This window comes from Myotis yumanensis, unplaced genomic scaffold (genome assembly GCF_028538775.1).
Source record: "Myotis yumanensis isolate MYYU_CA2020_CCGP unplaced genomic scaffold, mMyoYum1.0.hap1 SCAF_10, whole genome shotgun sequence".
NCBI lineage: Eukaryota > Metazoa > Chordata > Mammalia > Chiroptera > Vespertilionidae > Myotis > Myotis yumanensis.
The window spans coordinates 39,244,186-39,271,157 of NW_027223761.1; the positions used below are offsets into that span (position 1 = coordinate 39,244,186).

The window sequence follows — 26,972 nt, forward strand, 5'->3', positions numbered from 1 at the left end:
AAGTCTTTTATCAGTTTATTTTTGTGTATGGTGTGGTTGGTGGTCTAGTTTCATCTTTTTGCATGTATCTGTCCAATTTTCCCAACACCATTTATTGAAGAGACTGTCTTGACTCCATTGTATGCTGTTGTCTCCTTTGTCGAATATTAATTGAGCATAGTGGTTTGGGTTGATTTCTGGGCTCTCTATTCTATTCCATTGATCTATATGTCTGTTCTTGTGCCAGTACCAAGCTGTTTTAAGAACAGTGACTTTGTAATACAGTTTGATATCTGGTATTGAGACCCCACCAACTTTGTTCTTCTTTCTCAGGATTGCTGCAGCTATTTGAGGTCTTTTTTTATTCCAGATGAATTCTTCGAATGTTCATTCTAGATCTGTGAAATATGACGTTGGTAATTTAATGGGGATTGCATTGAATGTATAGGTTGCTTTGGGTAGTATGGACATTTTGATGATGTTGATTCTACCAATCCATGAACTCGGTATGTTCTTCCATCTATTTATGTCTTCCTCTATCTCTTTTTTCAGTGTCCTGTAGTTTTTCGCGTATAAATTTTTTATCTCCTTAGTTAAGTTTATTCCTAGGTATCTTAATTTTTTTGGTGCAATGGTAAAGGGGATTGCTTTTTTAGTCTCACTTTCTGTAAGTTCACTATTGGTGTAAAGAAATACCATGGATTTCTTGGCATTAATTTTGTATCCTGCTACATTGCCAAATTCATTTATTAAGTCTAATAATTTTTTGATGGAGTCTTTAGGGTTCTCTATGTACAGTATCATGTCATCTGCAAATAAGGACAGTTTTACTTCTTTTCCAATTTGGATGCCTTTATTTCTTCTTCTTCTCTGATCACAATGGCTAGTACTTCCAGTACTATGTTGAACAGGAGTGGTGAGAGGGGGCATCTCTGTCTTGTTCCTGTTTTTAGGGGGAATGATTTTAGTTTTTGCCCACTGATTATGATGTTGGCTGTGGGTTTGTCATATATGGCTTTTATTATGTTGAGGTATGCTCCTTTTATTCCTACCTTGCTGAGAGTTTTTATCAAGAAGGGTGTTGAATTTTGTCAAACACTTTTTCTGCATCAATTGATATGATTATGTTGTTTTTTCTCTCAATTTGTTTATATGATGTATCATGTTTATTGATTTGCGGATATTGTACCATTCTTGCATCCCTGGAATAAATCCTACTTGGTCATGGTGTATGATCTTTCTGATGTACTGCTGGATTCTATTTGCTAAGATTTTGTTGAGAATTTTGGCATCTATGTTCATGAGGGATATTGGCCTGTAATTCTCTTTCATTGTATTGTCTTTATCTGGTTTTGGTATTAGGGTGATGCTGGCTTCATAGAATGAGCTTGGAAGTGTTCCTTCCTCTTGAATTTTTTGGAGTAGTCTGAGGAGGATTGGTTTTAGTTCTTCTTTGAATGTTTGGTAAAACTCCCTTGTGAAGCTGTCTGGCGCTGGGCTTTTGTTTGCTGGAAGCTTTTTGATGACTGCTTCAATTTCCTCCATAGTTATTGGCCTATTGAGACTTTTAGCTTCTTCCTGATTAAGTTTTGGAAGGTTGTATTTTTCTAGGAATATGTCCATTTCCTCCAGGCTGTCTAGTTTGTTGGAGTAGAGGTGTTCATAGTATTTTCTAACAATCCTTTGTATTTCTGTGGTGTCTGTTGTTATTTCTCCTCTTTCATTTCTGATTTTGTTTATTTGGGTCCTCTCTTTTTTTCTTGGTGAGCCTAGCTAGAGGTTCATCAACCTTGTTTATCCTTTCAAAGAACCAGCTCTTGGTTTTGTTGATCTTTTGTATTGTTTTTTTTTTTTTTTTTGGTCTCTATGTCATTTATCTCTGCTCTGATCTTTGTTATTTCCTTCCTTCTGCTTACACTGGGCTTTTCTTGTTGCTCTCTTTCTAACTCTTTGAGTTGTAGAGTTAGGTAATTTGTTCTCATTGTTTCTTGTTTCTTGCAGTAGGCTTGTAGCGCTATGAACTTCCCTCTCAAGACTGCTTTTGCTGTGGATTGTTGTGTTTTCATTGTCGTTTGTTGCCATGATGTTTTTTATTTCTTCTTTGATCTCTCTGGTAACCCAGTCATTGTTTAATAGCACGCTATTTAGTCTCCATGTGTTTGATTTTTTGGATTGTTTTTATTGTAGTTGATTTTCCAGTTTTATGCCACTGTGGTCTGAGAAGATGCTTGATATGATTTCAATCTTCTTGAATTTGAAGAGACTTTGCCTGTGAACCAATATATGGTCTATCTTTGAATATGACCCATGTGCACTTGAGAAGAATGTATATTCTGTGGTTTTGGGGTGAAATGTTCTAAAGATGTCAATTAATACCATCTGATCTAGGATTGATGTTTCTTTGCTGATTTTTTGTTTAGAAGATTTGTCCAATGGTGATAATGAGGTGTTAAAGTCCCCTACTATGATTGTGTTGCTGTCAATCTCTCCCTTGATCTCCTCTAAAAGATTTCTTATGTATTTGGGTGCTCCTATATTGGGTGCATATATGTTTACCAGAGTTATTTCTTCTTGTTGAATTCCTCCTTTTTAAAAGGCACCTACTACTCCATTGTTTAAATGTACCACGTCTTTTTTATCCACTTATCTACTGATGGGCACTTGGGCTATTTCCAGGTCTTGGCTATTGTAAATTGTATCTTTATTATTGGTCACTAATTTGGAGACATCATTTCCCTGGTGTCCTCCAACTCTCTGTGAGTGATTTCCTTGAGCTCTTTGAGCATATTTAGGCCAGTGAATCTAAATTCCTTGCCAAACAATTCCTGCAAATTGCTTCCTCATGGACAGTTTCTGTTCATTTTTCCAGGAATGGACCATATTTTTAGAGTTTTTTTTACATGCTTTTCATTTTCTTGTGGAAAAATAAAGATTTTCAATAACTATAATATGGTAACTCTGGAAGTTATATTCTTCTTCATGCTCAAGGTTTGTTTTTCTAGGTTTCTGTGTGTGTGGTTATTTGTTTGGGGATTTTCTATTTTTTTTCTATAAAGACTATTTGTGGTCTCTGAAGTGTTTTCTTTAACTTATGCTAAGTTCACATGTTGATAGAGGTTTTCTTGAATGCCTGGACAAACCCCCAACTCCCTCCCTCCGGCACTTCCCTTCCCACCACACACACACACACACACACACACACACACACACACACACACACACAACTCTGCATGTTGGCTCAGTGTTCAGCATTCCTTCAAGGCTTAGTGGAGCCTTTTACAACTCTGCCTTAGCCTTCACTTGAGCCTAAGGATTATTAGGTGAAAGAGTTTATGGTTCTAAGCATATATCCTGCACTGAGTTTGCACAATACTGTTTAAATTACTATACACAGGGAGCTTTTTAATGTCCTACTTCCACACAAAATCTCTCTCCCCAGTTTTTTCTTCCCAGGTTTCCACCAAGTCTATTTTTTGTCTCAACATTAATCTCTTCCCCAAGGCTGTAAGGGCTGTTCATTTCCCTTTCATTGTTTTCAATAAATGCCCTCACTTGACTACTTTCCCCTAAGAAAGCTTTGTGTTAGGCAAAACAAGGCCAAAGGTGCCTTATATCAGTCCTCAGACAGCCTCCATCATATCCAAATAGACAAATATAATTCTTTGAGAACAAGATCTACTCTTCTCCCTTTTGAAGCAGGAAGCAGGGTTCCATAATGGAAATGTGGGCTGATATCTTCAAGACGCAGTCTAGAAGGAAGGGGAGGGGAGGACCAAGGGCAAGAAAAAATGCCACAACACTCCCCTACCACTTCTAAGTTGCCTTTTTCTTCCTCACTGGATAATCATTTGGTTGCTCTACACCTTTGACAATTTTGTAGAGTTCCAACGAGGTTGAATCTCATGCTTTTTTCTTGTTTGCTTGTAGTTGCAGTGGAAGGATGGGCCTTTAGAGCTATTTACTGTTTATATTTGCTGATGTGACTCTTAGATAGTTTATTTTTCATAACGGCTGTGCTTAGAAATTGTCTTTGAAAATTTAGCAAATGGCTCTCATGAGCCAGTACAGACTGGTTCCAGCATACCACTGGGGTAGATGTCAGTGAGGACATAACAGGGTTTGCCAAGGTCTCTGAGCCTAAATTGGCTCTCCAAATGGTGGGGTTTTCTTTTCTGATGAAGAAAATATTAGGAAATTGAAATTAATCATTCTTAAAAGAGAATGATTCTCCATAACCAAATGGGATTTATATCAGTTATGTAAAGATGGTTCAACATTTCAAAAGCAATGCAATATATCACAACAGACTAAGAATATTCGTGTGTGTGTGTGTGTGTGTGTGTGTGTGTGTGTGTATAATCTTGGCTATTCTGAATAATGCTGCAATAAACATGGGAGTGCATACATCTCTTCAAATCCTGTTTTCACTTCCTAGGATATATACCCAGAAGTAAAGTTGCTGGATCATATGGTGGTTCTATTTTTAATTTTTTGGAGAAACCTCCACACTCTTCCATAGGAGCCCAATGAATTCTATTGCTTTCAGCATTATAGCGGGTTTCCATTTTCTCAACATCTTTGCAAGCACTTGTTCTCTCATCGTCTTAACAATAGCCATTCTGACAGGAATAAGGTGATATCTCTTTGTGGTTTCATTGGCATTTTCCTGATGAATAGCAATATTCAGCATCTTTTCATGTACCTTACAGCCATTTGGATGTCTTCTTTGGAAAAATTTCTATTTAGTTTCTCTGCCCATTTTTTATTTTTATTTTTTTTATTTTTTATTTTATTTTATTTTTTTTTCTCTGCCCATTTTTTAATTAATTTTTTGGAGTTTCATATTTTTATATTCTGTATATTAACCCCTTATGCAATATATAAGGTTTGCAAATATTTTTCCCATTCTGCATGTTACCCTATCTTTTTTGTTTGTTTGTTTCTCTTGCTGTCAGAAACTTTTTAGTTTGCTCTGCTTCCACTTGATTTTTGCTTTTGTCACTTGTGTTTTGGAGTCATATCCAAAAAAAATCTTTATGACAAACAATGTCAAGGAGCTTCTTTTTCATGTATACTTATGTAAGTTTTACAGTGTCAGGTGTTATGTTAAACACTTTACACCATTTAGAGTTCATTTTTGTGAGTGGTGTAAGATAGGGGCCCAATTCATTTTTCTGCATGTAGTGATCCAGTTTTCCAACACCATTTATTGAAGAGACAATCCTTTCTCCGTTGAGTGCTCTTGACTCCAATGTCTAATATTAATTGACCACTTATGCAAAAGTTTAATTCTTGGCTCTCTGTGCTATTTCATTGGTCTAGGTGTCTATTTTTATACCAGTACCATAATGTTTTCATTACTATAATTTTTTAGTATATTTAGAAGGCAGGAATTATAATACCTCTGGCTTTGTTCTTCTTTCTCAGAATTGTTTAAACATTTGGGTTTTTTAATGAGGCCAAACCAATTTTAAAGTTGTATTTTGTATTTCTGTGAAAAAATGCCATTGTATTTAGGATAAGGATTGTGTTGAATCTATAAATGGGTTTGAGTGGTCTGGATATTTTAACAGTATTAATTCTTCTAATCCACAAGTATGAGATATCTTCCACTTGTTTGTGTCTTTTTCAATTTCTTTCAGCAAAACCTTGTAGTTTTCATTTCATAGAGCTTTTACTTCTCTTGTTAAATTTGTTCCTAAGTATTGTTTTTTGATGCTATTGTGAATGAAATAGTTTTCTCTATTTATTTTTCAGATGTTTTATTGTTAATATGTGAAAACACAACTGATTTCTGTATGCTGACTTTACATCCTGCAACTTTATTGAACTCATTAGTTGATTCCAATGGGTTTTTTAAAAATTAGTATTTAGGAATTTTTACGTATAAAATCATATTGTCTGTAATAATAACAATTTTACTTCTTCATTTCCAATTTGGATGGCTTTTATTTCTTTCTCTTGCCTAATTGCTCTAACTAAAACTTCCAGTACTATGTTGAATAAGAGTGGTGAGAGGGCACCTTAGTCTTATTTCTGATGTTTTATTTTAAAAGCTTTCAATTTTCCACCATTGAGTATGTTAGCTGTGATATTGTCATATATCACGTTTATTATAGTGCAGTGTGTCCCTTCTATACCCGATTTGTTAAGAATTTTTGACATGAAAGAATATTGTAGTATGTGAAATGCTTTATTTGCTTCTATTCTTATGATCATGTGATTTTTCTCTCTCATTCTATTAAGACAATGTAGCATAAATTTTTAAAAATTCAATTTTCATTTATAGTTGACATACAATATTATACTAGTTGTAATTGTAATAACATACTGATAAGACACTTATATACATTTTAATGTGTTCAAACAGCATACTGCCTATGTTTTCTTCTAGGCATTTTGTTTTCAGGTTTTGTATCCAAGTATTTAAACTGGCTTAAGTTTATCCTATATAATAAAAGGGCAATATGCAAATGACTGAACAGTGGAATGACCGGTTGCTATGACACGCACTGACCACCGGGGGCAGACGCTCAAAGCAGGAGCTGCCTCTGGTGGTCAGTGTGCTCCCACACGGGGAGCGCCGCTCAGCCAGAAGCTGAGCTTACAGCTGGCAAGCGCAGCGGTGGTAGCAGGAGCCTCTCCTGCCTCCTCAACAGCGCTAAGGATGTCTGACTGCAGGACTAAGCCGTCAGTCGGACATCCCCCGAGGGCTCCCAGACTGCAAGATGGCGCAGGCTGGGCTGAGGAACCCCCCCACCCCAAGTGCGTGAATTTTGTGCACTGAGCCTCTAGTTTTTTATATGGTCTAAGAAAGTGGTTTAGTTTCACTTTTTAACATTGCATCTCATCACTTTGAATATTTTGAGCCAATCCCTTCTGGCCTGAAATGGTTCTGTTGAGAAATAAACTGACAGCCTTATGGGAGCTCCCTGGTAGGTAACTAATTGTCTTCCTCTTATAACTTTTTTAAAAAAATAAATCTTTATTGTTCAGATTATTACAGTTGTTCCTCTTTTTTCACCCTTAGTTCCACTCCACCCAGTTCCCACCCCACCCTCTGCTCTTACACATAGGTGTATGATTTTTGTCCAGTCTCTTCCCACACCCCCACACCCCCTTCTCCCTGAGAATTGTCAGTCCACTCCATTTCTATGCCCCTGATTCTATTATATTCACCAGTTTATTCTGTTCATCAGATTATTTATTCACTTGATTTTTAGATTCACTTGTTGATAGATGTGTATTTGTTGTTCATAATTAGTATCTTTACCTTTTTCTTTTTCTTCCTCTTCTTAAAGAATACCTTTCAGCATTTCATATAATACTGGTTTGATGGTGATGAAATCCTTTAGTTTTTTCTTATCTGTGAAGCTCTTTATCTGACCTTCAATTCTGAATGATAGCTTTGCTGGGTAAAGTAATCTTGGTTGTAGGTTCTTGCTACTCATCACTTTGAATATTTTTTGCCACTCCCTTCTGGCCTGCATAGTTTCTGTTGAGAAATCAGCTGACAGTCGTATGGGTGTTCCCTTGTTTTACTCTTGCTGCTTTTAAGATTCTCTCTTTGTCTTTTGCTGTTGGCAATTTAATTATGATGTGTCTTGGTAAGGTCCTCTTTGGATTCCTTTTGTTTGGGGTTCTCTGCACTTCTTGGACTTGTAAGTCTATTTCTTTCACCAGGTAGGGGAAGTTTTCAGTCATTATTTCTTCAAATAGGTTTTCAATATCTTGCTCTCTCTCTTCTTCTGGCACCCCTATAATTCAGATGTTGGTATGCTTGAAGTTGTCCCAGAGGCTCCTTACACTATCTTCATATTTTTGGATTCTATTTTCTTTCCCTGTTGGGTGTTTTTTGCTTCTTCATATTTCAAATCTTTGACTTGATTCTTATGATCCTCTAGTCTGCTGTTGGATCTCTGTATATTATCCTTTATTTCAGTCAGTGTATTCTTAATTTCTAGTTGGTTCTTTTTCATATCCTCAAGGGTCTCACTAAATTTATAGGCAGTTTCTAGAAAATTCTTAAAAAACCTTATAACCGTGGCTTTGAACTCTATATCCAGTAGTTTGCTTTCTTCCATTTCTTTCATTTGTGACCTGTTTCTTTGTCTGCACATTTTGGCTGCTTCCCTGTGTTGGTAGAGTGGCTTTGTGTGCTGTAGGGCCCAGTGACTCAGCCTCCCTGTTTACCTGAGATGAACACTCTTGGTGCACCTCTTTGTGGGCTGTGTGCACAGTCTTGTAGTTAAGCCTTGGTTGTTGTTGGTATCGCAGGGAGGAATTGACCTCCAGGCCAATTGGCTGTGAGAATCAGCTGTGTTTATGGGAGAACTTCTGTACTGGAAACACCCTTCTGGGACAAGACTTGCTTCAGTGGGGCTTTGGTGCTCACTGAGTCTGCCCCCTGAGTGTGTCCCTTAGAGATTTGAGAAGTTGTAATCTGGATGGTCCCACTCTGACCGGTAGGTGCACTGGCTCTTGGATCTCTAAGGAGGTGCTAATTTAGCCTCTACCTGAGGCTACCGAGCAGTGGGTATGGAGAGATGTGCAGATTCCTCTTCTTTGTTTGGGGTTTGGAGGTGCCCAGAAGAGGCCCAGCTGTGAAGCAATGCAAGCTTCTGTGGGGTCTTGGGCCTTCTTCTGGATGTTCTGGTTCTCTCTGACCCAGCTGCAGTTCATTGGGTAATTTTAGATTGCAAATGGCCAGCCCATTCATATGCAAAAGCCTCTGCACACAGCGTGGGTGGGGTGGGGTCTCAGGGAGTCAATAGGGTGGATCAAACAGCTATGGCTGATCCTCAGCCCTGACCTAAGAGGCCCCGGGTCTCAGTGTCCTGTGGTAATCTCTGCAAGCCCCTCTGAGAGAAAGATGCCTGAGAGTTCTGCCTGCTGCCAGACAGTCCAGTTTCTCCCTGTATGAGTCTGGGTCCCCAGAGACTCGCTCGGAACTGGAGTTCAGGGCCTTGGGGAGCTTGTGTCTCCGTCCAGATTGAAAAAGACAACCACGTCCTCAGTTTCCAGCCCTTTCCACGTGCACCTCCGTACCTCTGCACTTTACTTCCGCACCACCTCTGAGTCTCAGTGTGCTTTTCTCTTTCCTTCTCGTAGAATTTCCACTCAGCCAGTGTTCCTGTGGTTCTGGATGATGTCCATTTTGTCTTTTAATTGTAATTTTGAAGTGGTTTTGCGAGGCAGCAATTTCAGGTATTTACCTATGCCGCCATCTTGATTTCTCCTCTTATCTACACTAATACAAGACAAAGATGCTAATTGACCGTACCTTCGCTACACCCTAAGCCACACCCACCAGCCAATCAGAGCGACTATATGCAAATTAACCCAACCAAGATGGTGGCTGGCAGCCATGGAGCTGGAACAAGCAGGAGGCTTGGTTGCCTGGGCGATGGAGGAAGCCATGCTTCCCGCCTGCCCTGAGCTGTCTGTGGCCTCCACTCATGGCAACAAAGTTTCAATTATAGAAGACAAATAAATCCCAGATACCTGCTTCAAGCCAGCCTCCACTGGGAGCTTGGGTGGCTGGGGGTTGTGGCCGGCCTGAAAACAGCCATCAGCCCCTCACCCAGGCTGGCCACACCCTCATGGGGTAAGGGTCCCTGCTGGGGTGCTTAGCCAGCCTGAAAACTGCTCTCAGCCCCTCATCCAGGCTGGCCAGACACCCCAGTGGGGGCCCCCACCCTGAAGGGGGTGTGGTCAGCCTGCAAACAGCCATCAGCTCCTCACCCAGGCTGGCCAGGCACTCCTATATAGTAAAAGGGTAATATGCAAAGTGACCCTAACAGCAGAACGACTGGGAACGACTAGTCACTATAACACACTGATCACCAGGGGGCAGGTGCTCAATGCAGGAGCTTCCCCCTAGTGGTCAGTGCGCTTTCACAAGGGGAGCTCTGCTTAGCCACAGCCAGGTTGCCAGTTGCCAGTACAGCAGTTGTGGTGGGAGCCTCTCCCACCTCCTCAGCAGCACTAAGGATGTCCGACTGCAGCTTAGGCCTGCTCTCCGCTCGCAAGTGGACATCCCCCAAGGGCTCCTGGGCTGCCAGAGGGATGTCTGAGTGCCAGCTTAGACCCAATGCCCCAGGGAGCAGGCCTAAGCCAGCAGGAGGGCACAGGCTGGGTTGAGGGAGCCCCATCCCCCCCAGTGCACAAATTTTTGTGCACCAGGCCTCTAGTAACTTATAAGACTCTATATTTCTCTTTAACCTTTGGCATTTTGATTATATGTGTCTTGGTTCTGGGGCCTCTTGGGAGTGACTCTGATGTAGGTCAATGTTAGGCACTGCTTGTGAACAGGCCTGTGCTACCTGTTTGAAGATATAAAGGGACCCAAAACTTGTGGCTGCCTCTGCTAAGCCTGGGTGCATGTGGGAGAGGCCAAGCTGTGTACTGAAGCTGGCTCCCACTAGCACTGGACCTAGGATTAGGTCAACGAAAGGTCCAAGGCACCCCGATATTCTCCTTCATCTACCAGTGGCCTGTTAGGCTCAGTCACTGAAAGAGCCTCTAGCTCAGGGGTCCTCAAACTATGGCCCGCAGGCCACATGCGGCCTGCTGAAAACATTTATCTGGCCCGCCAGGTGTTTTTGCCGCCGCTGCCTGTCCTGCTTAGCAGCCGACTAGTCCCGGGCCTGCAGTGCGATTGTGTGGAATGTCTGAGGGACAGTGAACTGGCCCCTTGTTTAAAAAGTTTGAGGACCTCTGCTCTAGCTATACACAAGTTGAGTTAGGTAGGTTTTCAGTGAGTACCAAGTAGGGACAAGTGATATTCAACATGTTGATATAGATTCAAACTCAGTGCCTATGCTGGGTGTGGTGCTACTCAGCAAGTTTCAGGGTACACTAAGACCTGAGGCACCTGACAGGGGTCAGTGGACCTTTGTGGTGGGACAGAGTCTTGGGAAATCTTCTAGGTGAGGCCAGTAGAGATCATAAGGCTAAAACAGACCAAGATTTGGTCATGTGGAGGGAGGGCTCTGCACAAAAACAGTTTGGCCAGTTGGATGTGCAAGTGGTAAATTGCCCTCATTCCAAAGCTACACAGCTCAGATTGTCCACATTCATCTACACCATCCAGGGTCTGCTAAGACCTCTTCAAGAGCCTTCCAAGAAAGTCTGCACAACAGGCTTAGGCTGGCCAGGTTGAGACACCTTACTCCTCATGGAGTACCTATATCCCTCCAGATTCTCACACACCACACTTGGGTGGGGTCCAGCCCTTTTTGTGTCTCTACCCTTCCTACTAGTCTCAATGTGGCTTCTTCTATACTATATCTTAGTTATAAGTCATCAGTTGAGATCATCTTCAGTTGGTTATTCAGGTTGATTATTTTATAATTTAATGGTAATTCTCGTTTGAAACTGGGAAGAGATGAATGTAACTTCTAGGTACTCTGCTACTATCTTGGATCTTTTTCTTTCTGCTTTATTCTTTGCAAATTGGATTATTTCAAAATTCCTGCCCTCTAACTCACTTATTCTACCTCCTATTTTCTCTACTCTTAAACAAAGATTCTCTATTGCTTTTACTATTTCATTCATTAAATTTAAATCACACAATTCCGGAATGATTTCTATTTCTTTGGTAAATATCTCATTTCGTTCACATATTTTCCCCTGATTTTGTTAAATTTTCTTTCTGAGTTGTCTTGTTGCTTCTTAAGTTTTTTCAAAAGTTATTTTGATTTCTTGTCAGCCATGTCACAAAATTCCATGATTTTAAGCTAGGTTATTAGAAAATTATTGTTTTTTGGTGATGATGTGTTTCATTGATTTGAATTCCTGCTTTTCATTTGAAGTAGCAACCATCTTCTTAAATCTTTACTAGTGCCTTCAGATGGGCTATCCTGCTTATTGGTGCTGTTATACAGTGGGGCCTTGAATTACGAGTGTCCCGAATAATGAGTTTTTTGAGATACCAGCTGTCTCTCAGCTGATTTTTTGCTTTGAGTTGACAGAATAATTTGAGTTAACTAACTCCTTAACGAGCTCAGTCTCGGAACGAATTAAACTCGTAAGTCAAGGCCCCACTGTATCTGGGTTTTTTCTGCTTTTCTATAGGTACACCTACTCCACTCTGCTTGCTCTCACTGTGGCAGAATTCTTAAGCTTTTAAGTCATCTCTAGTTCTTACAACACACCAGGCTGGCTACTGGCAATTTCTCTTTTGTTTTCCAGAAGGTGGTGATATAGTCCAACTGTGCAGTTTCTCCCTTGCACACAGATCCTAGTGTGCTTTTCTGATTCCACTACATTTTCCAGATTAGCTCTCATTGCTCAACACAAGAGTGCACACAAGGGGGGTGGCCACAGTAAAGGGGAGTTTTGAGCTTAGAACTTGGGGCATTGTTAGTAGCTGCTGACCTAAAAGGGAGATCCTCAGGTGAGGTTCTCTCATAGGGACATGGAAGGCCTTCCTGCGGAAGTCCAAGCAAAATCAGCAGGAACCTTATCCCTTTAATGCTCTTTGATATTCTTCTCTGCTTCTTTCCCATCTTTTCCTTCCCTTGGTCATGAAGGTCCTGCCACAGTACTCTGAGTGCTGCTGGAAAGCAATGTGTTTCTCAAGTCATGTCCCACACAACTTGAGTAGCCAGGCACTCACTAACCACTCTCCTTTTCCATACTGGAGAAATTGTCACTATGTGATAGTGCAACTGATGCAATGTCACCAAACTCATGCTGCAATCTACCCTTGAAAAGACTGGACTACTGCAAATTCCCTCTCATCTTCAGGCATCTGCCAAGGAGAGCATTTTCCAACCATGCTAAGATGGTTTGGGCAGAATTGCTGACTTTGCTGGATCCATAGCCCATGCTGAAGTCCTCTGCCTATTACTAGATGAAAAGGTGGTTGAGACTCCTTTGACATCCTTGGCATAATTCCAAAATTCCCACAGAGGGGCACGTTTGTTTGTGGATAGTTGTCTAATTAATTGTCATAAAATGGGAAACAAAAAAAGAGAAACATCTTATGCACCATAATGCTGATGTCAACAACTTTATTTTAAAGGACAGGAGAATAAGTAAATGTTATAAAATGAATGAGGGAACCATTCAACATAGGTTTGATAGAAACTGACTGAGGAATAGTAATTGGTGTCCACTTAAATATTCTCCATTCAATTGATTCTGTTTATATAAGAAGTGCCAAAAGCCAGGCTATTAAGTTGCAACTTATCCTGACAACTACAAAAGCAGTCCATGTTGAGAACATCCACAAAGATGTCTTGTGCACGTGTGAAGGCATACACACATACACACCAAATTTTTAAAAACACTAATCTACACTAATAAAAGAGAAACATGGTAATTAGCGTACGACTGCTACCCTTCCCATTGGCTAATCAGCATATCCTATGCAAATTAACTGTCAGCCAAGATGGCGGCCGGCAGCCAGGCAGCTGGAAGCGAACATGAGGCTTGCTTCCGTCAGTGAAGGAGGACTCCAACGTTCCCCACCTGACTTGCCGGCCTCTGAGCTGGCAGTTTGAAACATTCTAACAAATATAGAAGCTAAACAAAACCCCAGAAACCAGCTTTCAGCCGGCCGGGATCTCAGAGCTGGAGTTATATATTGTTTCGATTATAGAATGGCAAACAAACCAGATACGAAGAATCAGAGCTAGAGCCAGCGCTAAAGCTGGCCCAGAATAAAATTTAAAAAAGAGAGAGAAAAGGAGCGGTTGGGAGCTTCAGTCAACAACCGCCAGCCTGAAAGCAGCCCTCAGCCCCTCACCCAGACTGGCCAGGCACCCCAGTGGGGACCCCCACCCTGAAGGGTGTTTGACCAGCTGCAAATAGCCATCATCCCCTCATCCAAGCTGGCCAGGCACCCCAGTGGGGACCCCCACCCTGATCCAGGACACCCTTCAGGGCAAACCAGCCGGCCCCCAGGCCTCTATCCTATATAGTAAAAGGGTAATATGCCTCCCAGCACTGGGATCAGCGGAGCCGCGAGGCCTCTTGGCAGTGGATCAGAGTGACAGGGGGCAGCACCCAAACCCCGTGATCGCCCTGCGGCTCTGTGTGTGACAGGGGGCGGGGCCACAATCCCCTGATGGGCCCTGCTCTGTGTGTGACAGGGTAGAGCCATAACCTCCCCATTGGCCCTGCCCTGAGTGTGACAGTGGTGGTGCCCCAACCCCCGGATTGGCCCTACTCTGTGTGTGACAGGGGGCGGTGCCCTAACTCCCCTATCGGCCCTACTCTGTGCGTGATGGGGGGAGCTCCCCAACCCCCTGATGGGCCCTGCTCTGTGCATGACAGAGGGCAGCGCCCCAACCCCCTGATGGGCCCTGCTCTGTGCGTGACAGGGGGTGGCGCCGCAACCTCCCCATCGACCCTGCCTTGAGTGTGACAGGGGGCGGTGCCCCAACCCCCCAATCGGCCCCATCCTGAGCATGACTGAAGATGGCATCGCAACCTCCCAATCCACCCTGCTCCGTGTATGACAGGGGGTGGCGCCGCAACTCCCCAATCAGCCCTGCTCTGAGCCCGACCAGGGGCTGCACCTAGGGATTGGGCCTGCCCTCTGCCACCCAGGAGCAGGCCTAAGCCAGCAGGTCGTTATCTCCTGAGGGGTCCCAGACTGCAAGAGGGCACAGGCCGGGCTGAGGGACCCCCTTCCCTCCCGAGTGCACAAATTTTTGTGCACCGGGCCTCTAGTATGTTTTATAAAACAATGAAAGGAAAGGATGAGAAAGCCTTAAAGACTTGCATATTTTCATTGTTGTTGTTCATCATCACCTGAGGATATTATTTCCATAGATTTTCTGAGAGGGAGGGAAGGTAAAAGGAGGAAAGAATGGAGAGAAAGAGAAAGAGAGAGTGAGAGAAACATTATTGTGAGATAGACACATCCACCAATTGCCTCCCACCACCACCCCCCCACACCCCTGCCCAACTGGGAGCAGGGATTGAATCCACAACCCTGGTACAGCCCTTGTTCAGGAATCAAACCTATGATCCTTTGGTGTGCGGGCTAATGCTCTAACCCAGAGGTCCTCAAACTATGGCCCGTGGGCCACATGCAAATACAAATATTGTATTTGTTCCCATTTTGTTTTTTTACTTCAAAATAAGATATGTGCAGTGTGCATAGTAATTTGTTCATAGTTGTTTTTTTTTTAAACTATAGTCTGGCCCTCCAATGGTCTGAGGGATAGTGAACTGGCTCCCTGTTTAAAAAGTTTGAGGACCCCTGCTCTAACCATTAAACACACCCGCCAGGGAAGAGAGTTGCATCTTTAGTACTCTTATCCTTATTTTGAGGTGGTTTATACTTACTAAGTTCATGACAGAGGCTAAGTGAGTGTCACTTTTTTTCCACAGTGATGGACAGAAAACACTCCACGTCTGATGAGCCCATTGTCAGAGGGAAAAGTGGGCAAGATCTCCAAGAGATGCTGAGAGAAGTGGGACTGGAAGTTGAGTACTGGCTGCCAAAGCTGCAGGAACACCTGAATGTGACCTGTGCACAGGCCTTACAACACATTGAAGAAGAAGACCTGCAGAAGCTGAAATCCCAGGCACGACATCCCTGGGAGAAAAGGGCTCTGAAGAAGCTATTTAACTCAAATAGCCTTTCAAAGTTACAGGAGTCTCAGGTGAACGTGATAAAGGAAGAACAGAAGAAGGCAGAACAGGCACTGCAGGAGCTGAGAGACTTACTATCAGAAGGGAGGCAACGACAAGAAGAGACAGTGAGGAAAAAAGAGGCAGAGCTGAGGCAGGCAATGGAGATTCCCAAAGAGTACTGGCCACCCCCCGAAAAATCCTTAAGAGAAGTGATAGAACACATGCAGGGACAACTCAACCTTATGGAGGGCACACTGTCTCACAGGCAAAACCTCCCAGATGGAGATCTCATGAGACGGGCATCTGGGGGACTCGCCCTGCAGGGAATTTACAAAAACAGCTCCCACAGGAGCCTTTTAGACAACAGAGAAGAGCTACTCAGTGTCCCCAATGAGTTCTTACTCTTCGGCCCTCAGCACAGCATTCAGATGGAAACCAGGGAATTTACATCTTCTCAAGAAGAATCCAAGTTCACCCAGATGACAGAGAAGCTGGGCTTCAGTGTAATTGCTTCAGCCAAGGGCGGACGTTGGGGATTTAGCATGGAAGCTGGTATCAACAACAGCAAACATTCAGAATCCAAGGAAACCCAACAATCACGTTCTGAGCACGCCTATTTCTGCTCTACCAAGTTCAGCTATGTCCCACTTGCCTCCTGCCACTTTCCCATGGATCAGCTCCGGTTCTCCAATGCTGCTCTCCAGGAACTGAAAAGCATTGATGATCTGGGTCAGCCTGCAGATCGGAACAGATTCCCCTTGCTGAGGCAGAGGACTGAAGCTTTCTTCCAAAGGTTTGGCTCTCATGCCAACCAGGGCCCTCTGCACCTGGGAGGAATCTACTGGTGGAAAGCAGTATCAGAGGGTTTCCGGAGTGAGCAGCTGGCAGAAGTAAAACAGCAGTCAGCAGAGGCCCTGAATGGTTACATAAGGGGCAGCTACAGTGGCTTTGGAGTGAAGGTTCCTGCAGGTGTGGATGGGTCAGGCTCTCATTCAGAAACTGCCACCCAAAGCACGACCTTCCAAAATCTCCAAACCAGAGTCCAATTATCTGTGGCCCAGACAGGCGGCCCACCAGAAGCAAATGGCTTTCTCCAATGGAAAGCTGGCCTAGTTGCCAGTAATCAAACCTGGAGTGTCATTGACCGGGGCCTTCAGCTGGTGCCCGTTTGGGACATCATCCTCTCCAACCACAGAAGTGATTTTAAGGATCCATGTCAGGTGGCTAGCTTACTGAAGGATAGCTACACTGCTCTGACTGGCATCACTGCCCAGATCCAGGATGGAGAAGACTTACTGAGTACTGGGAAGGAGGCTGGGGTTTCCCTAGATGATGTGAAATCCTGGGAGGTATCTGATCCTGAAAAGCAGCTTCAAAAACTGATGAATTTCATGCAAATATTGAGTCAAAAAACAAACAGTTATGACACTTGGGTTAACAAATGCCTCACAAATTTGGGTTTGCAGAATTTTCTGGTAAAAATTGTTAACTTTAACAAAAATTCTTCCATCTATGAAACAAAGTTTATTAAATCTCAGTTGCGCAGCCTTTTGTATCCTCACATCTACAGAGTGAATGACTTTCCTCAGATTCATTCCATCATGCAGTGGGTCTTCCAGTCAAAGTCAGAGGAAGAGCACATCAACATCTCCCAATTTTCTGAATTAATTACAAGCTTAAAGAAAACCCAGAATGACCTCATGGAAGCCATGGCCAAATCTAAGTCTGAAGAAACAGTGGTAGAAGCTCAAAGAAAGGCTACTTATGAGGTCAGTTTGTCTCTCAGATACTTCTTGAATTACCTCCAAGAAAACGAGCAGCCAGACACACAGCTATTGCTACTTTCCATTGCAGCTGGTGCAGGATATCATGTGGTAAACAAACATTTTCAGTATCTCCTTGGGTGTGTGGAGTTAAACTTCCTAGTGCATGAAATGCAAACTGCCCAAGATAAATACCAGGAGCTCAAAAATAATTGCACCTACAGAGCCCAGGCATTCCTGGTGCTCACAGGTCTTACAGCTACCATTGGAGTCACAGCTCTTTCTCCAGAGGAGAAAACACAACGCCTGACATTAATAAATCATCACATGGGACAATCTTTGTCAAAAGAAGTTGTCCATGTCCTCTCCAAACATGGAGCACATCAGAATTGGGAAAACCTAGAGAAAGACTTGAGATTGCTCATTGATGGTAACTATGATGCCACGATCTCCTCATTGCAAATGGATGAGATAAGTAAAAACTTGCAAAGCATTTTCCATGAAAGGAAACAACCTCATGAACCACATGATAATGATAATATCAAAGGGGAACTCATTGAAAATACAGCCTTCCTAGAATTACTCCAGCATCTAGGCTTAAAACAATTTTACCCAAAAAAGATGAGTAGAACTAACTTCCATCTGATCAACAGGACTTCTGTGTACAACAGCAAGCCCTGTTCTGAAAGTGAGCTTCACCAATGTTTCCTTCAGAAGCTACAAGTGCTGGATTATGAGCTGAGATACCTGGTCTTCAGAAATGATGGAGACACACAGAATCAAGTAAATCCAAGTGCCTCAAATAAGGACAATGAGGCTTTTAACCCATATAAATACTTGTTTGAAGACAGGGATACTCCCACTAATCCTTCATCCTCTAATCCTAGGCCCCATATTCACCCTATGGATATTCAAATGGCAATTCTTCACTGTGCAGATGATTTTGCCAGACAGTATATTTTGTCCAAACTTTCCATTTGTCAGTTTGCACTCCCTCTTCTCATACCTAATCCCTGCAGTTCTCAAATTGAATTCTCTCTCTGGTCTTTCAGTCAAATTAGAAGGAGCTGGCAGGAAGCAAGAAAATCACCAAGAGAGGAGAAGATCAATTACAAGAATAAGCAGATGTGTCAAGTCTCTACCCCCATTGTGTCCTTTATAAGAGTTGGAAATGGCTTCACTGCTTCCAAATCCCAGATCATGAACTGTCTTCTCAGTAAACGTAAACATGATGTCTTTTTCCACCGACATTGCAGAGGGAGCACCAAAGACTGTGTCTTGATGCGGGGAGTGGTGGAAATCTGCTGGTTTTGTCCTGGAGGGGAAGATGAAGACAGATTTGACAACTGTGTGACCTTCACCAATCTCCATGGAGATGCAAAGGAATGTAAGAAGCAACTTACCTTTCTGCAGGAGGTCTCTTCTCTCATTGTTGTCCTCATGTCAACTTCTGATGACAATAAAGAAAACCAAAAAATTATTCGTGATCTGAGTCAGTCTCCAAGACCTTTGATCTGTTTAGTTGATAACAAAGAGAAAAACGTGGACAATAATTCTAGCCCAAAAGTGGTAATTGGAATCAGGAACAGAAATGAAGCAGAATTAACAGAGGAGCTTGTTACTACAATTAGATGCTTGCTGGAGCTCTCAGACACTGCTCTGAGCTTAGAGGACTGTACCCCGATTGCTCACAAGCAAGGATTCCTTATTGATGAAGACCAGAGAGACTGCAAGGAAGCCAAAGAAAAGGCAGAGGTCCTAATGGCCCTACTGAAAGAAGTGAATATATCTCAGGTGAAGGAAAACTTACTACCCCTTCAGGGAAACCTGTGGCATCTTTGGTGTAAAAACGACAAAGAACTCTATCATCTAAGAGAAAAAAGGAATCGGAGCATTGAACAACATAAGAGTGAGATTGAGACAGAAAAACAAAGAATACGGAATTTACAGTTGAGTAGAGCTTTTCCTCTCAATAAATTAATGCAGTCTGTCCTTGAAATTCTCCAAAATTATTCTAAAACTCAAACCACACACTACTTTTTGCAATGGTTGAGTGTGCTTTTGGACAACCTGACTGCAGGCCACTTGGAAAACCTGAATAAAGAGAAAAACAAGTTGTGGTCACTGATACAAACAGAAAAACAAAAGGCACCAAAGAGCACTGACCTCCAACGCTGGCAAAAAGAAATAGAAGCTATCTCCATAGAGATTAATAACTGTACATTGGGAATTGAGCAACTTCTCAGAGAAGTTGGCCAGATCTATGAAGCTCTAGAAGAAGCTTCCCCATCTAAAGATACCCTTTATCTCTCCCTTCCCCAGATCGCTGCAGATCTGATGGTATCTGGTGCTCCCATTGAGCTGATGGATGGGGATGCTTCATATGTACCTTTAAAGTGGGTGGGAGCTCTTTTTGACAAGGTCTCTGAGAAACTTGGAAACAAACGGTTGTTTGTTCTCTGCATCCTTGGCCTACAGAGCTCAGGGAAGTCCACTCTGCTGAATGCACTTTTTGGGCTGCAGTTCACTGTCAGTGCTGGGAGGTGTACCCGGGGGGCCTATATGCAGCTCCTGAAGGTCGAGGAAACTTTCACAGAGGAACTGGGCTTTGACTTTGTGCTTGTTGTGGACACAGAAGGCCTTCGGGCTCCACAACTCAGCAATAAATCCAAAAATCGTGATAATGAGTTGGCAACCTTTGTCATTGGACTTGGAAACTTGACTCTGATCAACATTTTTGGAGAAAATCCATCAGAAATGCAAGATATTCTTGAAATAGTGGTGCAAGCATTTATGAGGATGAAACGGGTAAAAATCTCCCCAAGTTGCCTTTTTGTCCATCAGAATGTGGGGGAAGTCACAGCTAAAGATCAAACTATGGAAGGAAGGAGGCGGTTAGAGCAGAGACTAGATGAAATGGCCACAACAGCAGCTGAGCAAGAACAGTGTTCAGATGTAACACGCTTTGGTGATATCATTAAATTTGATGTCAATACTCATGTCTACTACTTTGCTCACCTCTGGGATGGCAATCCCCCAATGGCCCCTCCCAATCCTCGCTACAGCCACAATGTCCAGGAACTGAAAAGGAGAATTCTTATGGCTGCCAAACAGGAGTTGAGGGGAAGCATCATGAAGATGTCAGATGTGAAATTGCGAGTTCAAGATTTGTGGAGAGCCCTAGTGAATGAGAACTTTATTTTCAGCTTCAGGAACACCCGAGAGGTCATAGCCATGAGCAAATTGGAAACCATGTATAACTCCTGGACCTGGCAACTGAGGAGTTATGTGGTAGACTTGCAGAACCAGCTCATTAACCAGATTAAGAATGGGAAAATCCAGGAACTCACAGCAAGCACTCTTCAGGCTCCAGTTACAGAAAAATATAAAGCCATTCAGCAAGAACTGGAAAAATATTTTAAAGAAGATTCAGAGAGTGAGATAATGATTCAGTGGAAAGCAAGTTTTGAAATTAAACTGATAAACCTTAAAGAGGCACTTATTTCTGAGAGCAAAAAAAAAGCCGAGGAACATATCAGTTATAAAAAGAATCAAGAAATACTGGATAACAAAAAGTCAAGTTATGAAAAGGAATTATTGGAAAAAAGCCGAGAATTGGCTTTAACTTTAAAGGACAAAGTATTGAGTGAGAATGAGCTTCATGTCAGATTCAATGACCTTTGGGAAAACTGGGTCTATGGTGTGTCCTCAACTGTTCCTCCAGTCCCAGAGCCTAACATTGATGTGGATTCTGAAGACATCCTTTTGGAACATTTTGCAAAGGAGACAAACATGGTGAATAGAGTGAAGGAAAAGTCTCAAAAAGAGTTTGAAGTCAATTATGAAGAACATGTCACAATGAGCAAAAGATTTGGCTTATTAACAAGGAATGTAGAAGTATATGATGAAGAGTCCATAAATAGGACTACTGACCACATTATTTCAAGATACACTGAAAATATTGAAAACCTTCAGAGGCAACAATGTGATTACAATCCAAGTTATTTCCATCAAATCCTGAGCATAATAGATGAGGAGGTGAAATCTGAACCCACTAAAGACAGATACACATTTACAAGTAAGTACAAAATTGACTTATCTTTGTGTTTATTCCATAGAGCATCTGAGAATTTTAAAGAGATGCATAGGGCATTCAAAAAAGCAAATGATCCTGTAAGTTATTTGGAAAGCAAGAAAGATGATTTCCTCATGGGTTTTAAGATCTCTTGTCAAGGAGCAACCTCAATCAAAACATTTGTTGAATTTCTGTTGGAAAAACTCACTCCTGCTGTCCACAACATGATTTCAAAAAAAATGGTCCCTAAAATTGCTGGGGACATGCGAGCTACCTGCCCAGCATTCAATGAAAACAGGGCTAACCTGGAGAAACACGTTCTTATCTCCCTGGCAGAAAATGAAAATTTTGATGATTACTGGCAGTATATTCATAATCCCAAAACCTTCTTTAAGAATTACATTCAAAACCATATTAAAATATATTGTTCAGAACAAAATAAAAAAATAAAGAATTTTTTAGAAATAAGTATACATGACATCAAGAATGCCATCCTCTCAGCTATTCGTGAATCCACAGCAATAGCCAAAGATAAAAGCAGCACTGTGTCTGGGTGGTTGGATTTGTTCTGTGATCACCTGGGGAGTAACTTGAACTTTCCACGAAAAGACTTGATAAGCATTGAACACCAGGAGATTAAAGATATTGAGTTTCTCAAAGAAGCCATGAGTGAAGCTTTGGATGACTTAATGAATGTAGTAGAAAAGACACGTTTCAGTGCACCTGAAGAAGACATGGTTCCTGAAATCCAGAACATGCTCTCTGAACATCTCTGCGGCTGCTGGAAACAATGTCCCTTCTGTGGAGCAATCTGTACAAACACAATCCCTAACCATGACGGGGACCACAGTGTTCCTTTCCACCGTCCCAAAGCTGTCAATGGAGGCCAATGGGCTAACACAGACCACTTTAACATTGACTGCTGTACCAGTTTGGTAGCAAGTAATCATTCTTTTGTTTTAAATGGTCGTGATATACCATTTAAGACCTATCGACAGGCAGGATGGGAATTTGCCAAATGGAGCATCACCCCAGACACATCCACCCAGCCATACTGGAAATGGTTTGTCTGTCACTTCAGATCAAACCTAGAAGGAAAATATGAGAAACAATTTACAGATAAAGGTAAAATCCCAGATGCATGGACCAAGATCACAAAACAAAATGTGCTTGATGACTTGAAAAAGCAATAATACTCAATGCCCACAAAAGAGTACCAGAATCTAAACAAGAATTACAGTCCTTGAACAATCCAAAAAATACCTACTCCTCACAATGAGAAACTTTTTATTTCCATTTTTCAAATGAGAAGGCTAAATATGAATCAATTAAGATTTCAAGAATATAAGACAGAGAAGCATCTAACAGACTGTCAAACTTCAGAGGGAAGGCAGGGACGGGCCGGATTGGGGGCGGGGAGTGGGGGTGTAGAGTAGTGGGGCGTGGCGGGGGCGGATAAGAGATCAACCAAAGGACTTGTATGCAGCATATAAGCATAACCAATGGACACAGACACTGGGGGGCAGGAGGGGTGAGGGCATGTGCTTGGGGCTGAGGAAGGCTGGGGACAGGTGAATGAGGGAAAAGGAGACATATGTAATACTTTAAACAATAAAGAATTAAGATTTCCTGTTAAAAGGACTTCCTTTTTCTTTATCTCAATTCCTTCTGGTTGCAAAACTAATTGCTAAAACATATGAACATACAATAAAAATCTAACAATATCTATTTAAAATTCTACTTCATATTTTAAGCTATTATTCTGAATCCTTTTTATTTTTAAATGTATAATGTTTTATAAAGTACAAGACAAAGTTGTTTTCATAGAGGAAAATCAAAAACTTTATACATAGTTACAAATTCCTATAGATTAACTATATGAACACATAAAATGAATATATAGTTCTTGGATGGATGCTACAAATTGCCTCTGAAATCTTGGGGAAAAAATTTACTAACACTTGAATGGAAAAATATTGATGGGAAGATGATTCCCAAGCATAGTAATATTTAGACATATTTTCTTCTGGGAAATAATACCACAGACTTGACAGAGCCTGTATCAATTCAGAAAACATTATTAAGCAAATATAGAAAATAAAAATTGAATTATTTTTTTTCTCATGTATCATCCTCATCTTCTCTGGCATCTTAGCAGTTCCCCATTCCAAGCTTAAATAAAAAAATAAAAAATTAAGATCATAAGAGGGTAGATATTCAAAGCCTGGTCTTTGTAAAAGCTTAAGAAGAACTGGCTTTTGGAACAAGGTTTATTAGCAGGTGAGAAGGGCCACTTTAATCAAGGCTGTCAATAAGGGTCAGATTTCATTATGCCATTAATAATTTTAAAAACGATTCCTTTAAGAATAAGATAGCAAAGAATATATAGTTTTTAGATTCTGATTATTTCAATAAGATATTCTTTTATATACTAAAATGTAAGGAAATGCTTATCTCCAAAATAGGCATCTTTGTGACTTTTCACACTGTGAGGCATAGGATCATGATCAGAAGACAAATAAAAAAAACCTCTGATGGTAACCAGAATCTGAGAGGAGAAAGAAATCACCATTATGCAAACCTGCACCTTCTAAAACAATGACTTATGCTGGTTCTCAAAGCTAATGACTTAAAGTAACCTTGATACAAAGAAAATGTCTTCATGTTGGACATAAAAGGACCATGTCTTCCCTTTACAGGCACTCTCTCTATCCCTCCATAGCCAGTGTAAACAATGAACAGCAGTCAAAAACTTGCATCTTCAGAGCTGAGAGATAGAGCTGATTCTACTTTGAATCCCCAAAGAACCTCAAGCATACTCTGTTTGAGGTCAAATGACATATGTGTCCAAAAGAAATCCTTGAGCAGAATAATTTTAAAGGAATCAGGTGTCCTAGAACAGTATAGTTTCCCTTTTGTTCTCTGGAAAATAGTGTCAGTAAGAGTTGGAAGGACCTCCTCATATGATCATATTGAAATGGTGACAGAAACAGAACCCCTTGCATAGCATGGTCCACGGCTCTCACAAGACTGCATCCCCTAAAAATGCAATGTTCAATTAACATTTGCTGAATGCTTTTGTTATTTGTTTAATGAACCTAGACTGGCCTTTAAGAGTTACCATGTGCCATACATTAACTTTGATTTTCAATCTAAAATTGTTGTCTATAAATAAAAATCACCTTTGATAAATTCCTCAGACATGTAAGCAGTGTGATCATTAAATCAAATTTAGGCCAGAGCCTGTGCCTCTGAGGTAGAGCAGTCACCATATGTCTCTAACTCATTCCTGGGTTTCTATCTATCACTTCTCAAAACCTCTAGTCACACACACTTCAGGAGATGCCCAGCTTGCCTCTGTTGTGTATGGAACCATGTGGTCTTAAGGGAAAAAAAAATGCTGTGTGGCGCTGCCATCGAGGATTTCCCTGTAAGAATCAGCCATATACCTGGCCCAGACCACTGTGATGGGGGCACAAAGTGGTAAACAGGACCTTTGTAGAATCCTGAAGTCAACGTTAGCAGCCAGCTGGGCAGCAGCTAATGCTCTGGGACATGCCTGACCCCAGTCTACAGCCCCTCTAACCTCTCCAGGCAGCCTCCAGGATGCACAGCAGATTGTCAAGCTGAACCCTGAGGCGATCCAAAAGAACTAGAAGCACCTATTGAAGGTGAATACTAAATCTGTGGGCAGCTCCTTCACCTGCAGTCAAAAGTGGTCCCAGCAAAGGTGCACCTCCAGGAGGAGGTTATAGTCTAGGCCCAGGAGGGCAAAGAGAGAGAGAAGAGGCCCAAAATGTGACCACTTGGCTCCCACCCCACTCTTCCTGCCACCTCCAGTTTGTAGCTAAATGTCTTTTACACACACACACACACACACACACACGAGATTCAGAGGCCATGCTGCTGTGCTGAAGAGATTAAAAAAATAACTGGCACGAAATAAATTGAAACATATATATAAAAGAGTAGGTAGGAAATGGGTGTTTTGCCATCAAGGAGGGATTGAGATTAAGGTGACTACAATGTCATTGGGTTGGGGTCACTGAGGGAGAAGCCCTCAAAACCAGTGTAGTAGGAGGAATGGAGTCAGCAGGAAGGAGAATCATAGCATCTCCATGAGTAGGAGGCACTGGGTCCAGGTGTAGCTCACAAGATTAGAGGCGGTCAGACTTGCAGGTTGGTAGAGACAAGGTCAATGGATTGGGACTCTAAAAAGTCATTGAAAGTAGGGGACATAAGAACAGGAATTGAGGTTACAGCATCAATAGATTTGGGGGATTTCCAGAGTAAGTTAAGCAAAATATCCCAAGTGCAATGTGAAAGAAGGAATCAGAAGGCCTTTAGATATGGGACTGGAAGGGTGATGGATTCTAAGAGAAAATCAAACCTCACAAATAAGATGTAAGTTTCTTGAATGGAGATGAAAACTTGACTGCAGTGTTTTTATTTTAACAAAAAACACCTTTATTTTCATCTTCAAAGAACTGTTCTTTTTTTTCCCATCATAAACATGATTAATTTACAAAGATGGCCTATACTAGTATATTGCCTTTTCAAAGCATTCCCCTTAAAAGAGAAATTTAGCTTCATATAATCCAGACATGAAAAGGTGTGTTATTGATTTTTTTTTCTAGAGAGAGGAAGGGAGAGGGATAGAGGAATAGAAACATGGATGAGAGAGAAACATCAATCAGCTGCCAGGTCCTGCACATCAACTACTGGGGATTCAGCCCACAACCCTGGCATGTGCCCTGACTGATAATCGAACAGGCAACCTCTTGGCTCATGGGTCAATGCTTAATCACTGAGCCACCCAGGCTGGGCTTGAAAGGTTTAAAAAAATAAATTTATATTTTGTTTTCATTAGAAGACAAAACAGAAACTAGCATAAGTTAAGGGAATCCATTCATTTTTGGATTCTTCTTCTCCAGGAACCAGCATTTATATTATTTCCATTCAGCAAAATCTGGTCTAATTTAGTAATCCTTCTTCCTTCTGGTGTGATTTCATTAGAGGCAGCACCTGGATTGGGTAAGTGGTAGCCTTAGCCACCATGGCAACACTGGAAGCGGTCTCCTTGCACTGAGAAGTTTTGAAGTAGATCTCTCTCTTTCCCAGAGGATAAAAATATGAGAAAGTCCAGCGAATGGGTTTGCTATAGCTTAAATCTTTGTGTCCTCACATAATCAGGTTGAAATGAGTTCAGCAGTGCAGGGCTCTCATGATTGGATCAGTGGGATCAGTACCCTTATAAGAAGACACACCAGAATATAATAAGCAACATAAACAAAAACAGATCCAGAGACAGAGAAACATTGATCAGACCATCAAATCTCAGAGGGAATGTAGGGGAGGGTGGGGGTAAGGGGGAGAAATCAACCAAAGGATTTGTATGCATGCATATAAGCCAAACCAATGGACACAGACAATAGGTGTGTGAGGGTATGAGTGGGGGTGGGGGTGGGGGAGGGGCTGAGGGATAATGGGGGAATAAGGACACATATGTAACACCTTAATCAATAAAGAAAATTTAAAAAAAGACACACCAGATCTCT

At 41.8% G+C, this 26,972-nt stretch overlaps 1 protein-coding gene and 1 long non-coding RNA gene across 2 annotated transcripts in view; both read left to right on the forward strand.

The window, feature by feature from the left end:
* The window catches only part of LOC139017242 (interferon-induced very large GTPase 1-like), a 38,538-nt gene extending 15,693 nt beyond the window's left edge, over positions 1-22,845 (forward strand). The window contains exon 3 of the mRNA XM_070425392.1: positions 15,331-22,845. Coding sequence (XP_070281493.1) covers positions 15,333-22,607 — 7,275 coding nt within the window. The 5' untranslated portion in view covers positions 15,331-15,332 and the 3' untranslated portion in view covers positions 22,608-22,845. The remainder of the gene's footprint in view (positions 1-15,330) is intronic.
* A 435-nt stretch (positions 22,846-23,280) lies between these two features.
* LOC139017246 (uncharacterized) overlaps positions 23,281-26,972 on the forward strand; it is a 211,667-nt gene continuing 207,975 nt past the window's right edge. The window contains exon 1 of the long non-coding RNA XR_011472840.1: positions 23,281-24,025. This is a non-coding gene — a long non-coding RNA (uncharacterized lncRNA). The remainder of the gene's footprint in view (positions 24,026-26,972) is intronic.